The sequence below is a fragment of the Bos indicus x Bos taurus genome, chromosome 15 (assembly GCF_003369695.1).
Source record: "Bos indicus x Bos taurus breed Angus x Brahman F1 hybrid chromosome 15, Bos_hybrid_MaternalHap_v2.0, whole genome shotgun sequence".
In the NCBI taxonomy this organism is placed as follows: Eukaryota; Metazoa; Chordata; class Mammalia; order Artiodactyla; family Bovidae; genus Bos; species Bos indicus x Bos taurus.
Window position 1 is genome coordinate 48,662,690 of NC_040090.1, and position 15,750 is coordinate 48,678,439.

General features: G+C 46.5%; 1 protein-coding gene across 12 annotated transcripts in view; it reads right to left on the minus strand.

Moving 5' to 3' along the window:
* PLEKHA7 (pleckstrin homology domain containing A7) overlaps window positions 1–15,750 on the minus strand; it is a 228,757-nt gene that overhangs the window by 55,025 nt on the left and 157,982 nt on the right. For all 12 annotated transcript variants that reach the window (XR_003514710.1, XM_027563388.1, XM_027563389.1 and 9 more), the window contains 2 exons: window positions 15,273–15,373; window positions 9,626–9,789 (listed from right to left, as the gene is read on the minus strand). Coding sequence is in view for 11 of the 12 variants with exons in the window: in XM_027563388.1 (XP_027419189.1) it covers window positions 9,626–9,789; window positions 15,273–15,373 (265 nt within the window). In the remaining variant the exon portion in view is untranslated. The remainder of the gene's footprint in view (window positions 1–9,625; window positions 9,790–15,272; window positions 15,374–15,750) is intronic.

A 15,750-nucleotide genomic window follows, 5' to 3' on the forward strand; every position in this document is an offset into this window, starting at 1 on the left:
TTAGGGATATAGTATAGAAAATAGCCTCTGCTACCAGAGCCAGACAACCCTAAAGCCTGATTTAATCACAGTAACCACATTTAATGCTGTTCTCTTGAGCGATCCCAAATCATGGAGTTTGCCAGTCTTTTCTAACCTTGGAGTTAACTTATAACTATAAATCTTAATCCTTACTGTCTGTGTATATATATGATTGTATACATCCCAACACATGCTAATATGTCCTAAAAATAAAGTTAACTGAGAAAGATAAAACTTTTTTCTCAGATAAACTTTTTTCTCAGATTGACACCAGCATTTACTGCAAAACAAACCCTAATAGGGTGCCTAAAAGAATGGGAGTCTGCTTGCCACCCGGCCCTAAGACTTGGGGTTATGAACAACAGCTCCTGTTTCCACAGCTGTTGGGCCTTACCCAAGAGAAGATATGTGCCTTTGTGTCCAAAATAGTCAGTCTATGGCTACAGGTAAAAAAAGTGAAGGGAAGGTTCCCGACTCCCCCACCTTACCTGACTTAAACATTTAACTTACTAAGTTACAGGATTTAAGGCAAAAGTGTTTTTTGGTCTTCTCCCTGTCTCTTTGAATTCCCTGCAATGTAACACATGACCTCTCAAATCAGGAGACCTGTCACACAATACATCTGCAGTGCTCAATTTAGCACAGTGGTGGGGAAAGAAGGACGTACCCCTCGGCTGTCAGTGGCCGTGTCATTCAGAGAAGGGGCCATGCACGGCATTGATGTTCAGCTAAGACGACAACAGCCCTCCCTGTGCAGGTCGTTACTGCTGATGCGAGTACCTGGTGTCGCTGGCTATTTAAAAACACAAGGAATTCCTGACATTTGGTGATCACTGTGGCCACATGTGTCACTTTCCAAGCATGACTAACCCAGACTGCGTAGGATTAGTGCCAGGCAGACCTGGATTCAACAGCTGGCTCCAGCCCATAGCAGCTGAGTGACCTTGGGCAACTCCCTGACCTCTCTGGTCTCAGGTTCCTCATCTGCAAAATGGGGACAACAACCCCTACCTCCTTGGGTTCTTACGAGGAATAAAGGAGACGATGCACAGAAAGAGCACTACGCTGGGTCTGGCACCTAAAGTGCGTGTGTTAGTTGCTCAGTCATGTCTGACTCTCTGTGACCCCATGGAATGCATCCTGCCAGGCTCCTCCATCCATGGAACGGCATTCTCCAGGCGGGAATACTGGAGTGGGATGCCATTTCTTCTCCAGGGGATCTTCCTGACCCAGGGATCGAACTCAGATCTCCCACTTTGCAGGCAGATTCTTTACTGTCTGAGCCACCAGGGAAGCCATCATCAAATATAAATGTACTAGCTTCCAACATATTTTCCTTCCTTGCCCCCATTTTTTCAAAGCAGCAATGTACCCAACAAAAAACTCACATTTCCTAACCTCCCTTGGAGCTGGGGATGATCATATAACATAAATCTGGCCAATAAGATGTATGCAGAAATTGTTGGATGGGTCTCCCAGAAAAGCCTTTAAAAGAAAGAACACTTACCTGGCTTGACTAACCTTTCCCTTATTCCCGCCTAGAACCTAGACTGGAATGCAAGGTGACAAAAATGCAGATGAAAGCCACCTATCAAAACCTGGGTAGAAAGTGAGAAAGAGCCCAGGTCCCTGACAGCATCATGGAGCTACTATATGAGTCAGAACTAACTAACTGTGCATTCCTGTTAGTGAGAAAACTAAAACCCAATTTGATTACACGGCTCTAAGTTGAGTTGTTCTATCACAGGCAACCAAACATAATCCCTGATACAAGGGGCTGAGCCCTGCCCCGGCCATTTTCAGCACGTGACAGCAACATTTTATGTCTGCTTAGAGAAAATCCTTGCTTTCCCCTGCAAGTGGGAAGAGCACAAATCTCAGGCTGAGGATACTTCTATCTTATTCCTGTCCTTCACAAGAACTCAGAAGTTAACAGATCATACCAAGCAGTTGACACTATTATTTTATTCTGCTTCCAAACCCTTTATTTCACCAGGAAATAAGGAATAATATTTACTTCTTTCTTAATGTTACACAGATACTTCACATACACCGGAAATCTCATGTGAAGACCTGAGCGAGAAAAGGAACCACACACAGCTTGTAGGGACTTAGCTGGACTTCAGTCCTGTTGGCAGACACAGCCCATCTGTCACAGTCCCACTGGAGGATCCCTCCCTGCTCACCATACCTAAATGACCAAACTAACAGCCCAGGAACAAGGGTCAGGCCACTGACATCCTTGGAGTGTTTGTCTCAACATCAGGTGGCAGATGTTCCTGTCCAGCTACTGAATAGCACAGGGAACTCTGCTCAGTGTTATGTGGCAGCCTGGATGGGAGGGAGTTTGGGGAGAATAGATTCGTGTATATGTATGGCTGAGTCCCTGCACTGTTCACCTGAAATTATCACAACAATGTTAATCAGCTCTACCCAATACAAAATAAAAAAGTTTAAAGTTTGGGGAAAAAAAAAATTCTGTCCTGGAAAACCAGCTCAGCCAGTGTCAACAGATGCCAAGTCCTGAGCACTGACCCCAAAGCTCAGGAGGACAGTGGGCTCAAAAGCTGAAACCCACCCTGTGCAGTCCACAGCCTTGTATAAAAGGCTGAAGCAAATGGGTCCAGAGTCTCTAGGAAGCCCACAGGCAGGCTGGCTCACTTGAATTAGTTCCTAAATTTGATGACAGAAACGTCTGGAGAAAAATGGAGACAGAAGTTGGTTTCTTCTTTTCCCAGACTTAACTAGGGCAGTTCCCCTGGGATGGGAGAAGATAGCTGGCTACCTTTCAGGCTCTGCCGTAAATAAACAATAGGTGGGTCTGTCCTCCCCCAGAGAAGAGTGAGGCTGAAGGACAAATGAAACACCACACTGCCAAGCTCAGGCCATCACTCCTCTCAGCAGTGGCGACTGGCAAAGTCCCTCGTGAAGTTTTAAGGACCTGACAAACCAGACAAAGGAGAAAGGAAAGATGTACAATGGCCGCCAGCTCTCCTCACTTTGTTCACTCCTGCCTGGAGAATCCTTTCCTCTTCCTCTACCTGGGTGAGTAACGCTCAATTACCACAGCCCGACCTGAGCCAGTCTGGAGTTCTGGCACACACCGAGCTCACTCACTTTCAGTCTGTCTATGGCAGTTCCAGTCTGGGTCACTCATTTTTTGTGGCCAATGTTTGGCTGTTTTATGCTGGGTCCTACTGTGTGCCAGGAACCCAGCACAGACCATCTCTAACCCCTAGAGCAATCTTGCAAGGTCAGGACTGTCAAGCCCAGAGAGGCTGAGGGCACTCACATGAGCACCAGCTTACTGAAAATATATTGTCTCTACTGAAGGATAGGGATTATGGGGAGCACTTACTAATTGTAAAACCCTGAGCGAAAGGACTTTAAATATTATCTCTTATCATCACACCAAGCTAGAAATATTATTCTTTTATTATAGGTAATGAACACGAAGCTCAGAGTGGTAAAGCAACTTGCCCTGATCATGCAACCAGTGACATGAAAGTTGCTCAGTTGTGTCCGACTCTTTGTGACCCCATGGACTGTAGCCTGCCAGGTTCCTCTGTCCATGGAATTCTCCAGGCAAGAATACTGGAATGGATAGCCGTTCCCTTCTCCAGGGGATCTCCACAACCCAAAGATTGAACCCGGTCTCGCACATTGCAGGTGGATTCTTTACTGTCTGAGCTACCAGGGAAGCTCAACCAGTGAAATAAGCAGGACTCAAATTCCATCTGATCCAACTCCTTAGCCCTGTACTGGGGTTGAAAGCATGTCTATAAGTTACTTCTGTCAAGGGTCCAAGGAGCTTGTCCAACCTCAGGCATTGTTCTGTCACACTTTAACCAAAGTGGTCAGGGTCTGAAAGGCCAAAGATTCCATTCTCTGAATAGAGTGGAGAGAGCCAGAAACGTGTGGGCCACTTCTGAGCAGATCAGTCTGCTGATCCCCACAACCAGTCCCACAACAGTGCTCAGCCTGCTCTCAGACACCCCAAATCCCTATTTGAACATCTCTCAGGGAGAAGTTTCATTCATCGACCTAACCACTCACCTGTCCAGCCAGCCAAACATCCATGCACCGTCCTTTAACTGACTATGTGCCAGGCACCATTCTCACTTCTAAGGAACTTACAGTCTAGCGGGGGTGACAAAGAGAAAGCAGGCCAACATAACTTTAGCATGAAAGTTCTCTGCATGAGGAACGACACAGTGCTATAAGCAGAAGCATCTAACATACTGAGAGTCAAAGAAGAAAGAAATACAAGTAAGCTAGGCCCTGAAGGATGTGCTGAGTGGTCCTAGTAAGGGTGAGGGCCAGGGGAGCAGATGGGCAAGGCCTAGAGGACTTACAGGGAACAGACCCAGCCAGGGATCAAAAGCCATACTAAGGAGATTGGATTTTATTCTAACAGTGACTGGACTATAAGCTCTCTCAGTTCCATGATAGGACTATAGTAACACTGAGACCACATAGCTTTGTAGAGACCAGAGAGGTTGGGAAGCTGAAAACAAAGAGGTCAGTTGCCTTCCGATAGGCCCTCCTATCTGAGCTGCTTGTCAGTTCTGTGAACTGTAACAATAAGCTGCCCTCCTTGCTTAGTACTTTAGCTTCTTGGAGAGGACAAGACATCCTTAGATAAGAGGGGGAAAAAAGGCAGTTCAACGGAGGAACTTGGAAGACAGATTTCAAGGAGGCTGTAGAGAATAAAAAAACAGAATCCAAAATCTGGCAAGTGGAAGAACATGGAAATGAGGGAGAAGAAATCATGGACAGAAGGAGGGAGAGGGTGGGCTCTGGCCATAGTGCTCAGTGTCCCTGACGGAGAAGGGGTGGGGGCTCAAGAATGCTTGTCCATCAAGAGACCCTGAAGCCTGTAGGGAACAAGAGGACAACGGAAGGAAGCACAGCAAGGGTGCTCAGCTCCCTCTGGGGTTAGAGGAACAATGTAGGAAGAGGCTGGAGGAGGGGACAGTGAGGGGCAGGCTGAGGGACGGTCCTGCAGGAAGCCTGCGTTGCTGAACCACAGCTCACACTGCTAAGGGATGGGCACATCCTGGAGAGGAGGAGAGTATGATGTGCCCACAGGAGATTCATCGTCGTGTAATTCAGAGGATTAACAATGAAACTGGACAGGTGCAAAAAAAGAATGATGCGTTAAAACCTATGGGAGCTAGCATATTGGATATGGAGTATCAGCTATGTCTTAGGCAACATGAGAAGTAAGCACTTTACACATTCATTTCATTTTTACAAAAATTTGATGAGCTAGAAAAATTTGTTTAAAAAGCATACCTAAATTGCACAAGTGACGCAGCTAGAAAGTAGCAGCAGAGCTGCGTTTAAACTCTGGCCTGTCCGACTGCAGAGACTAAACCCTAGGAGGAGACAGTACTTAAGGCAAAAGAAATCGATATAGTAGGAAGTGGCTTGGATACTGGTTGCTTGCACATCATTTATCACATCCCATCAAGTCATTTCCCCTTCCTCTGTCCACAGCCCTAACGTCGCTTAGGAATGCACCCCTACCTCACTCTCAGTCCCTACAGTCAGGTTCTAGAAGTGAAGCATGTATCTCAGGCCTGTGTCAGTCAGCACGTGCACTCCCGGACCATGGTAGGTGACTTGGGGAATCACTGTGACCTAAGCCGGTCTGATCAGAAGAGATCTCAGAGCTTTTGGGTAAGACTCTGGTTCTTTCCTACTGGACTTAACTCAAATGACCTAAGTCTGGGGCTACTGCAGCCATCTAGCCACCAGACCCCAGATCTGCCAGGGACCTCTACACGGAGTTCAGGAATGAATCCAGCCCAGTGGGGAGAGAGATGATGTGCAATGATACTGTCTGAGCCTTGACCACAGCTGTTTTCTAAAGCTGTAGTTATCCTGAACTTTTCAGTGCCATGGATCAATAAACTCCTCCCCTTTTAAGATAAATTTGCATTTTGTTACCTGTAATAAGAAGCCCTACCGTACCACATTCATAAAGAAAGAATCTGCCTATGTGAATAAGAATAGAACCATTTGGGTGAGAATCAAGGAGGGAAAGAAGGAAAAGCTACTGTTGGGACCGCCCACGGAACAGAGCTGGAGGTTTCCAGAGCAGATCACCAACGTGGAGGAGAGGCAAGATGTAGTCTTACATGATGAATACGTCTCACTAACTAAATGTTTGAACATCTTATTCAGAAAAATAGAACATTTAATAAGTCTGAATTCCCTTGGCTGACAGTTTCATCTCTCAGAAAATTAAGAGGAAATGCTACTCTGGTTTTACTGAGTCAGAGGGTAGAACAAGTTTTGTTTATGTTTCTTTAAACAGGGAAGAAACCTTGGGCAAAGATGACCATGGGATTTCAAGAGTTTATTATGAGCATAGCAAGAACACATTTTAAAAGTTCAGAAAAAAGCCAGAGATAATAAAATGGCCTGAGATCTGTAAGGCAGCCCAGTGGAGAAGGGAAGGAGCCTCTCTGAAAGCAAAATCTGAGAGTTAATTACAAAATCCTCTTGTAGGAAAAAGTAAAAAAAAAAGAAAAAAACCCTAACCTTAGCTAGCAAATTCATCCTAAACAGTTCAGGCAGACATCACTTATCAATCACAGCACATTTTCCTGTTAAGCCTGATCTCATTCTCAAGTTATCTTTGAGTGCCCAAGTGCCCAAGTCAGGCACAAGACAACTGGGCAAAGCTGGGCCACAGGAATGAACCTGTCTGACATTGCTGGTGGAAACAAACCAGTGTAACAGCACAGGGAGCATTCAGAGCTCCCATTATGAGAAATGCATCAAGCACAAACCCAGTGGAATGGGCCCACGCGAATGACCGCAAACGGTAAAGTCTAGAAAGAACGGAGATTTGTTTACTTAAAGCAAAGCAAAATAAAACAAAACTTTCTATTTTCTAAGAATTAAAATAAAGGAGGGGAGAACTTAAAAAAATAATAATAATAAGAGATATCTCTGCTTGGGAAGATGACCACACCACAAATAAAGTTGAATTCTTCAACTTCTGAATTTATTTCCATATCTTCATCAAGGTGAGTGACCTCACCATGAATAAGAGAACAACCTTGGTTCAGAGAGATGGAAGACCAAGATGGCAAGGAAGATGGGAAAAGTCCAGCTGTCAGAACCCCAGGGCCCGAAGGGAACTCAAAGATGGGCTCTAGAAACCTCTCAGACCATCTCTGAGGAATCCAAGAGAACACAGAAAATGCCAGAATGTTACAGACTGACAAACAGTATCCTGACTTTGAAAAGAGGGGGAAAGCAGATTCTCTTAAATAACACAACTGAGAGCCTACAACCAACCCCTGCAAGAGGTCAAGCAGCAGTCCCAACTGGGCCGATTTTAACACGTGGAGGAAAGGAAGCATCGAAGAAAAGCAAGGAACTCACTAGGAAATGCAGAGAATAGGTACCAGCAATTCACTGCAGAGGAATACAAGTGACCAATAAATATAAAAGATCCCCACCACCATGAAAACACACATTAAAATAAACAGATACCACTTATCTACACAGCAGCTCAGCAAAAGCAAAAGACTGATAATATCAACGGTTTGCAAAGATGTGGAGAAATGAGCACTCTCACTAGTGGAACATATTAATACAACTTACTTTAAAGGACAGTTTGGCCGTATTGGTTACAATTTAAGAGCACTGTATATTGACCCAACAATCTGAAAGCCTCACACGTGCAGAGGCTTGTACAAAGCTTTTCATTACACAACTGTGCTGAAAAAGGGAGCACAAAATGAACTACCCAACATGGGGCACATGCTTAACTACACTATGGTACATTAACATTATGAAATACCATACAACAGTCAAAAATAAAGTCAGCCCATATACACTCATACAGAACGACTTTCAAGATCAATATTATTCATGGTATTAAAAAAGCACAAAAAACCCCTCTATATTTCTACAAGAGCATATATGCACATAAATGAACAGAAAATAGTTTAAAGAGATCCCTGGTAACCTGGTAACAGAGGTAACACTGGGAAGGTGACTAAGGATATTTTTCTTATTGCGTGTGTGTCGCATGGAGGAAGACTTCCCTGGTGGTCCAGTGGCTGAAACTCCACATTCCCAATGCAGGCGACCCAGGTTTGATGCAACTAGGGATTCACATGCAGCAACTAAAGATTCCATGCGCCGCAACTAAGACTCAGCACAACCCAAATAAATAGTTTTTGATGAACAACAAAGACAAGGGAACAGTGAGCTTCCGGGACCAGACTGTGCACTAGGAGTAAGTCGTGTCGAACCTGCCCATTGCCTTCTCCTGGGGTGAAGGTGGAAGTGCCACTGTCACTGAGCAGACTGCCTGCAGGCTAATGGCACAGACTTTCGATTCATTATCACGCACACAACAGAAAAATTCAGGCTGGATGACTCTGCTAGGAAGAGAGGCAAACCTGACTGAATGCCTATAGGCAAGAGCCGCTGATGCAGGGCCCACGGGATAACTGCCAGGACAGTCTTTGTTCTTGTCCTTCCAACATATTCATTCATTCTTTCAGTTTCTCACTTACTCACTCGATAGATATTTGAGAGCTTACTATGTGTCAGGTGTGCAGAAGATTCAAAGACGATAGCCCCTTGAAGCCTAGAATACTGAAAAGTAGACAGAAAAAACCCGGCACAACAAACGCTCAACTTAGGCGCTACGGAAACTCCAAGAGCAGAACCTGACCCCTACCTTGCCTCTTGAGGGAGGCTACTAATTATACCGAAGACCTGTTAGTCTCAGGAAAGAGAATATGAAGCTAGGGAGTACCACTAATACCCCAAATCGCAAAAAATTGAGTTGGAAAAGGTGGACAAAATAAAACCACTCATTTGCAATCACTGAGAATCCGGTCTTCAGGTTGCTGGAGGACACTACTCTTACAAGGCCTAAGAGACCTTTGTCAAAGAGGCCTCCAAACAGAGCAAGATGTCCAGCGAAGAAGGGGGTTCATGTCAGGTGAGGACTGGCTAAAGGCACCCCGACTTTTCCAGGGCTACCCAACCTTCTCCAAGCAACTGACCACTCATGTTCCTTGTCCGCATGCTCTCAGGGAATCACCCACAGTCAACAGACTCAGGAGCCTCCAGATCCCTGATGGTACCCTGGTTGGCCCACTTGAGAGAAGAGGCAGCTGAAAGACAGTGCCCACATCAGCTCCCAACAGCAAGGTGGTGGGCCGTCGGTGATGCATTTCCAGTTTCAAGATCTTTCCTGCATGTCCTCTCCCTCCTCCACAGACGTTGCCCCAAGGTTGTCCTTTCAGCCGCACACAAGAGAAAGACTGAGAAACACACGACCAGGTTCTAAGGCCGGGCATCCCAGCCTTTTCGGTCATTTCACCCTTCCAGTCCTTCCCATTTCTCTGCTTAATGAGGCCAGTGGCCTCGATAATTCCCAGGGGACCTCTCAGCTCTGCCGGCAGTATGTGTTGGCTTTGTAAGCATTCTCCTCCAGGAAGAAGTCACCATTTAAAATTCCAAGAGAGGGCAATGCTTAACAGGAGTGAGTGGACGGTGGAATCTGGGTCCCCCTCCCACACAGGCAGCACTCTGGCAGGGACCCTCCACGGGGACTGACCTCTTCAGTGATGATCGAGACAGCACCTGCGCAGCCTGGTTCATGGCCCGGACCCAAGCATTCATGTCCTCCTGGGTGTCGGCGCTGAAGTAGTAGGTCCTCATGCCGGACTGCTCGGCCTGAGAGCTATTATAGATGAGAGCCCGCATCCCGGTGTGCACAGCCTGGAGACAGAAGATGGAGACCCAGGTCAGAGAGGTTAGTGTGCGTTTCATTTCCAGGAGCAAAAACCAAGAGATGCCCCAGGCCAGTTCTCCCCACTTTCAGACTGAAAGCCCACGCACCACCCAGCTGATTTCCACAGATGGAAAAAAAAGGCTGGGTTCCCGTTCCTTGACACAGACAGGCCCAGCAACAGCTGTGTCTGCTCCCCGCAGCGAAAGCCCTGCAGCTGTACCTGTTTCCTGCTTATCTTACTCCCACTTATGGAAGGGTACACAGTCAATTCAAGGCTTATGTGAGAAAGATTTTTAAAATTAAAAAAAAAAAAACAACAACAACAACAAAACACCTCATTCCAAAGAAGCAGACTCTTGGGAATCCCTGTCTCAGTTCTTCTGAAGCACCTGATGACTGGAATTGATTCAAAACATCTGCTCAATAGCAGATAGCTTGGTGCAGATATTTACTGCACTTCCCTGCTTGGCATGAAATGTGATATGTGCCCATCAAGGAAGCTGCTCTTCTGGCTCTCCAAAGAGGTACGACAAAGTCTGACCAAGCAGTCTAACACCTGACTGAGGACCCTGGCATACCTACTATGTGTCAGGAAGCCTCCAGGTGCTCTCATATGTTCTATAGGTACCAGGAACGACCCCTGAAAAGCAACTGGGATGGACCATGAAGAGGTAACACTAGTTTTCCCCTTTGGGCTCTGATAAGCAGGGTCTTTTAAATTTGCAAGGAAAAAGCTCACCAAATCCACAGACCAAGATGATGCGGAAAGAGAAAGATTTACGGAGCGCCTTCTATATATCTTCTGGGTACCTCCGTGCCTTTATCTCATTTTAATCCCAATAGCCTTGAAATGTAGGAACATTCAGAATCCCTTTTATAGATATGGCAAGTAAAGCTCTGAGAAGTGACTTTCCTGGATTTCCAAGCCTAGTCACAGATTCTCACAGCACTTATTACACTCTTGTTTATCATCTCTCTCTTCCTTGCAGAATATAAACTTGATGAGAGCAGGGATTCTGTCTATTTTGTTCACTACTGTATCCCCAGGAACAGTGCCTGGCACACAGTAGGTGCCCAATAAATATTTTTTTGATTGACTGAAAAGCTGGAGCCAGGATTCTAGACACTCACCTAGGAATGTCTATCCAGACATTCCAGACATGTCTCCCAGGGTCTATCCAGAAATGAGTCTGATATAGCTCGCTGATCTAATAACCCAGATCTACAATAACAGGCAGATACCATGCAAGGATCAGTCAGAGAAAGCAAAATGAGAGAAGTGGAAACATGTCTAGAAAATGACATGTTTCTGAGATCACCAGTGGTCATGGATGAAACCTCAGACATGAACTATAAGCATTCACTTCTCCTCTCACACTAACAACCATGTCCAAAAATGATATTAAATACAAGTCTGCTTGTGACACTCACAGATCTAAATCCATCCACCCAGTGCCAAGGGAGTCCAGGCAAACCTGGCTTGCAACTAAGGGTTCCTACAGTGGCCAGAGCAAATCTGATTTCCTTTCTTGCATGATAAGGACTCACTCACTGTTGTAGGAAGGATCCCTCCTTTTCAGCAAGGTGGAGATGTGGCAATAAGAAGAGAACTAGAAGGGGCTTATGCATGTTTTACCGTGAACTGGCAGAAATTCTTAGAAAAGCTCCCTTGGACAATGACCCATAAGATCTTTGACACCCGCTTCCCAGACTTTCTGCCCAGCCACAGGGGGTTCTGGGGCAGGTATCCACTTGAGTAAGTTAGTGGGATTCATTGAACTATCACTGACTTATAGAGGACTAAACATGAGACACAAGCTGAACCAACCTTAACTTGGGAAGTATAAGGTGTGTCACTGACCACAACTCCTACACAAATGACAGCTCCATGTGATCTGTTTAAAGAACACGACCAGCCCCGTCTACCCTGGCAAAACTAGCTGATGGCTAGTTTCCCTGGAGAAAGCTCTGGATGGGTAATCAACCATTTATGGGGCAGTGATGCCAGAGCTGTGGATGTTCAAATAGAAGTACCAAACCCGCCCAGAGGACTTAGGGGAGGCTTCCTGGAGAAGGTAGGCCCTGAACAGATGCCTAAAAGACAAGTAAGAGTTCAGAAAGGGCATTCGAGGTTGTGACTGAAGCTCAAGCAAAGGCCTATGGGCAAGAAATGGAGGAAAGGCATATGAAGAAGGTGTGCTAAAACGTGGCTGGAGAGATAAGCCAGACCTTCTAAACCAAAACTGGGCTCTATCCTGAAGGCAATGGGCAGCCACAGAAGGGTATATGGTGGGAGCATTCTTGAACAGACGTGTAACTGAGGAACAGTGTGGAGGACGGGCTGAAAGCTACAGAGGAGCTCGAGGGCTGAAGCAATGATGGCCAACACTCACTGAGTGCTCACTACGTGCCAGGCATCATTCCGGTGCCTAGTAAGTTAGTTACCACGGGGTGGGGGGTGATGGCAGGCATCATTTCGGTGCCTAGTAAGTTAGTTACCACGGGGTGGGGGGGTGATGGCAGGCATCATTCCAGTGCCTAGTAAGTTAGTTACCACGGGGTGGGGGGTGATGGCAGGCCAGACAGAATAGTGACAGTGGTAGGGGAGAGATGGATCTCAGAGATAGAGAAAGCACAACATTGAAAGGGGGAAAGAGAGCAGCTCCTTCCTGTTCTTTTCTTATCCTGTTAATCCCTAGGCTCGTGCAGACAAAGGCAAGGACTGTGTCTTTTCACTGCTGTATCCCTAGCATCTATATCCTGCCAAGTAGAACAACAGAGCACAATAGAAGTTTGCTGAGTATACATAAGTAAAACACCATGACTTTTGGCTGGCCTTCAGCCAGAATCTAAAGCAGAGAATCTTAACCTTTTTTCTGGCATCTTTTTGATGACTTGGTGAATTCTATGAACTCTTCCTAGAAGGTATTTTAGTGCACAAATAAGATAAAGGAAATACACTATATTAAAATATAGTTACCAAAATATTTTTAAATGTTGCAATATAGTGATACAGGTGCTTCCTTAATAATGTATCACATAACAAGTCTAATAGCACATGTAATAATTATTGTAATTTCGAAGTGGTGAAGAGCATAAACAGTATTTCGAGATATCTACAACAACTATAATGTGATATGAAAACATCTCTGGTTTCTATTGGTGATCAAAGGCATGGGTGCTGTCAATACCGACTGTTGTCTGCTTTCTCAATCAAAAGAGATGTTATGCATTAAAATAGGAAAGACATGATTTACCCGTGAAGAAGTTTAAAAAAGAAAGATGTTATTTACCTACTGACACTTACGGGTCTGTGGGCCTCAGGCCTTAGTCTTGAGGGAAGGAGAACAGCTCAAAGGGAAGCAGTAAAGACGCTTTCCCCCACTGGCTGCGTGGGGATGGTTTTTGCCCCAGACCCTGGATCTGAGGGGCCAAGCTTGCTCAGAGGTGACCAGCAGGCCAAGGGAGGCTGTGCCTCCAGTAGGCACTCTGCGGGGAGATGCCCCAGATGAGCCAGCAGGGCACGAGGCCTGCTGGTGGCGGGGAGGGGGAGGTGGGGGAGCAATGGCACCTAAAGGCCACGGAGAGTCCTGCTGGCTCGTCCCGCAGACCCAGTGGTGCGGATAGCCTTGCTGGCTCGTCCCGCAGACCTAGCGGTGCGGAGAGCCCTGCTGCTCATCCCGCAGACCCAGCGGAGCCGCAGGGCGCATCCAGCTCAATGCCTGGGGCTGCCAGGCTAGGAGTGCAGTTAGAGAAGACAAACGAGAGAGGAACACATAACCCTCTAGGGTCTGCCTATCTGCCACTGCAGATGCTCTGAACAATCTCAGGCAGGGTGTCCTAGCAACAGTCAGAGAACTGCAGTTCTGGAAACTGAGAAATGACATCAGAGGCAAGCATAGGCCCAGGACATAAAACACTGCACACTCCTCGGTAGCCCACGAACGTGGACTCTGAGCTGCCCCAGGCCCACCGTCAGGTCCCTGAAAGAATGACACTGCAACCCAAAGAGAAGGGACCTCTTCCACACTCTGGAAACCAGTCCTCTCTGGAGAACCAGCTGAACATCACCAGTGTTGCTGGTAGTGGCTTTTCTTTCCTCTCAGACCCTGAAGACCCCAATCAGCCCCAAAAATGGGCATGCCTTCTGTCTCCCAGACAAAATATTTAGGGAACACACTTGGTGAAGTCTTATTTCTTTTAAAAAGGACAGAATGTGACAGCACATAAAAGATGTTTTCCTCAAATCTATTTTTCACACCTCCCAATGAAGTGTTAAGATGAAATATATATAGTTATTATAATCTGTTACTTTGAAGATATTCCAAATGCTGCCCCCCCCGCCCCAAATCATATATAACAGCGTCATCCCAATTGTTTGCTCAGTAGCAACACTCAATCCTAGAAAGGAAGGTTTTCTAAGGAAGGCGTTCGGCTGCAAAAGACTAGTCTGAAACCCAGGGAACAAAATGTTTTCAGAGCCAACAATGAGCAGGAGAGGCTCTGAACTATTTAATAGATCACTAGTACTAAAATAACAATCACCATTCATTGAAACCATCTCCTGCCTCCTGCAATGGGTGTGCAGATGACCAGAGTAAGATGTGGGAGAAAAGCAGAGAGGAAGAGAGAAAAATCGTCTTCCCTCCCTGCACTGCACGTGAAAGGGCACAGAGCCCAGGGCGGAGGTCTGCCTCCATTGTCTTCCAGCTCTGGGACTGTGGTAAGCTTCTTCAGCTCCCCAATCCTCATTCTCCTAATCTATAAAACGAAGCTAATCATACTAACCCCCCAGGCTCCCCACAAGCATCAAATGAGGTAATGCGGATAACAGTAGTTCTCAGTCACAAAAGGTTTTACAGGAATAAGGCGATACCACAGCATGCAATGAAGCAAAGGAGGATCCAGGATCTTCAACCCACAGCAACTCTGGAGACACTGGGGACAGCGACAGTGGTTAAGAAAGCAGGAGACCCTGTCGCAGAAATACAGCAGTGACAGGAAAAGAGAGGTCTAAATACTTAAGCAAGGCTGAGGGACTCAAAAGCTCTGACACAAATGAAAGCACCTGTGATGGGATATTATTCTTGCTTAAAGAATTTATAATTTTATTAACATGAGTCTGAAACACTCAACTTCTTAATTTCTTTCCCCTCCCAGTCCCAACAAAAACAACTGCTTCTGTGAAGCCATTTCTGGGAACACAATGCATCTTAGGGGCTTTCCAGGTGGCGCAATGGTAAAGAAGCCACCTACCAAAGCAGGAGACGCAGGTTCAACCCCTAGGTCAGGAAGATCCCCTGGAGAGAAATGACAACCCACTCCAGTATTCTTACCTGGAAAGTCCCATGGACAGCGGAGCCTGGCAGGCTACAGCCCATGGGCTAACAAACGAGTTGGACGCGATTCAGTGACTAAACAACAACATTTCCTAGGATGGCACTGCTGCGCTAAAGGAGAGAGACAGTACCTTAAAGGAATACTTGCGACTTATGCGATCCTCAGGGGCCACCGGTGAGATCACGTAGCTGGGCAGAGGGATGCTCCCAAGGACCACTTCTTCTCGGCTGTCTTTGAATGGAAGAACACATCAGGATAACCTCCTGTGGCACCCTCCTTAGGATGGCCCATCCCACAACCCTAGTTCAGTGCTTCTTCTCTCTCCCAGGATGACTGCGATCATGGGTCATCCATTCAGGTGCTCTGGGGACCACTGTGCTGGTGCTGGGACTACACGGGTGAGTCAGACAGTGCCCTGTCCCTGAGGATGGGGGCACACAGGTAAACATGTTCAGTCCCACCTGCTAACTCCTGAAATACAGCGCATACCACGCACTGTGGGAAAAGAGCCCAGAGCGGCACACAGCCTGGGGAAGGGAAGAAGGCTTCGGAAGGTGCTATTTAAAGTTCTGTGAAGGGTGGGGAAGGGATTCTGGGTGGTACACTCC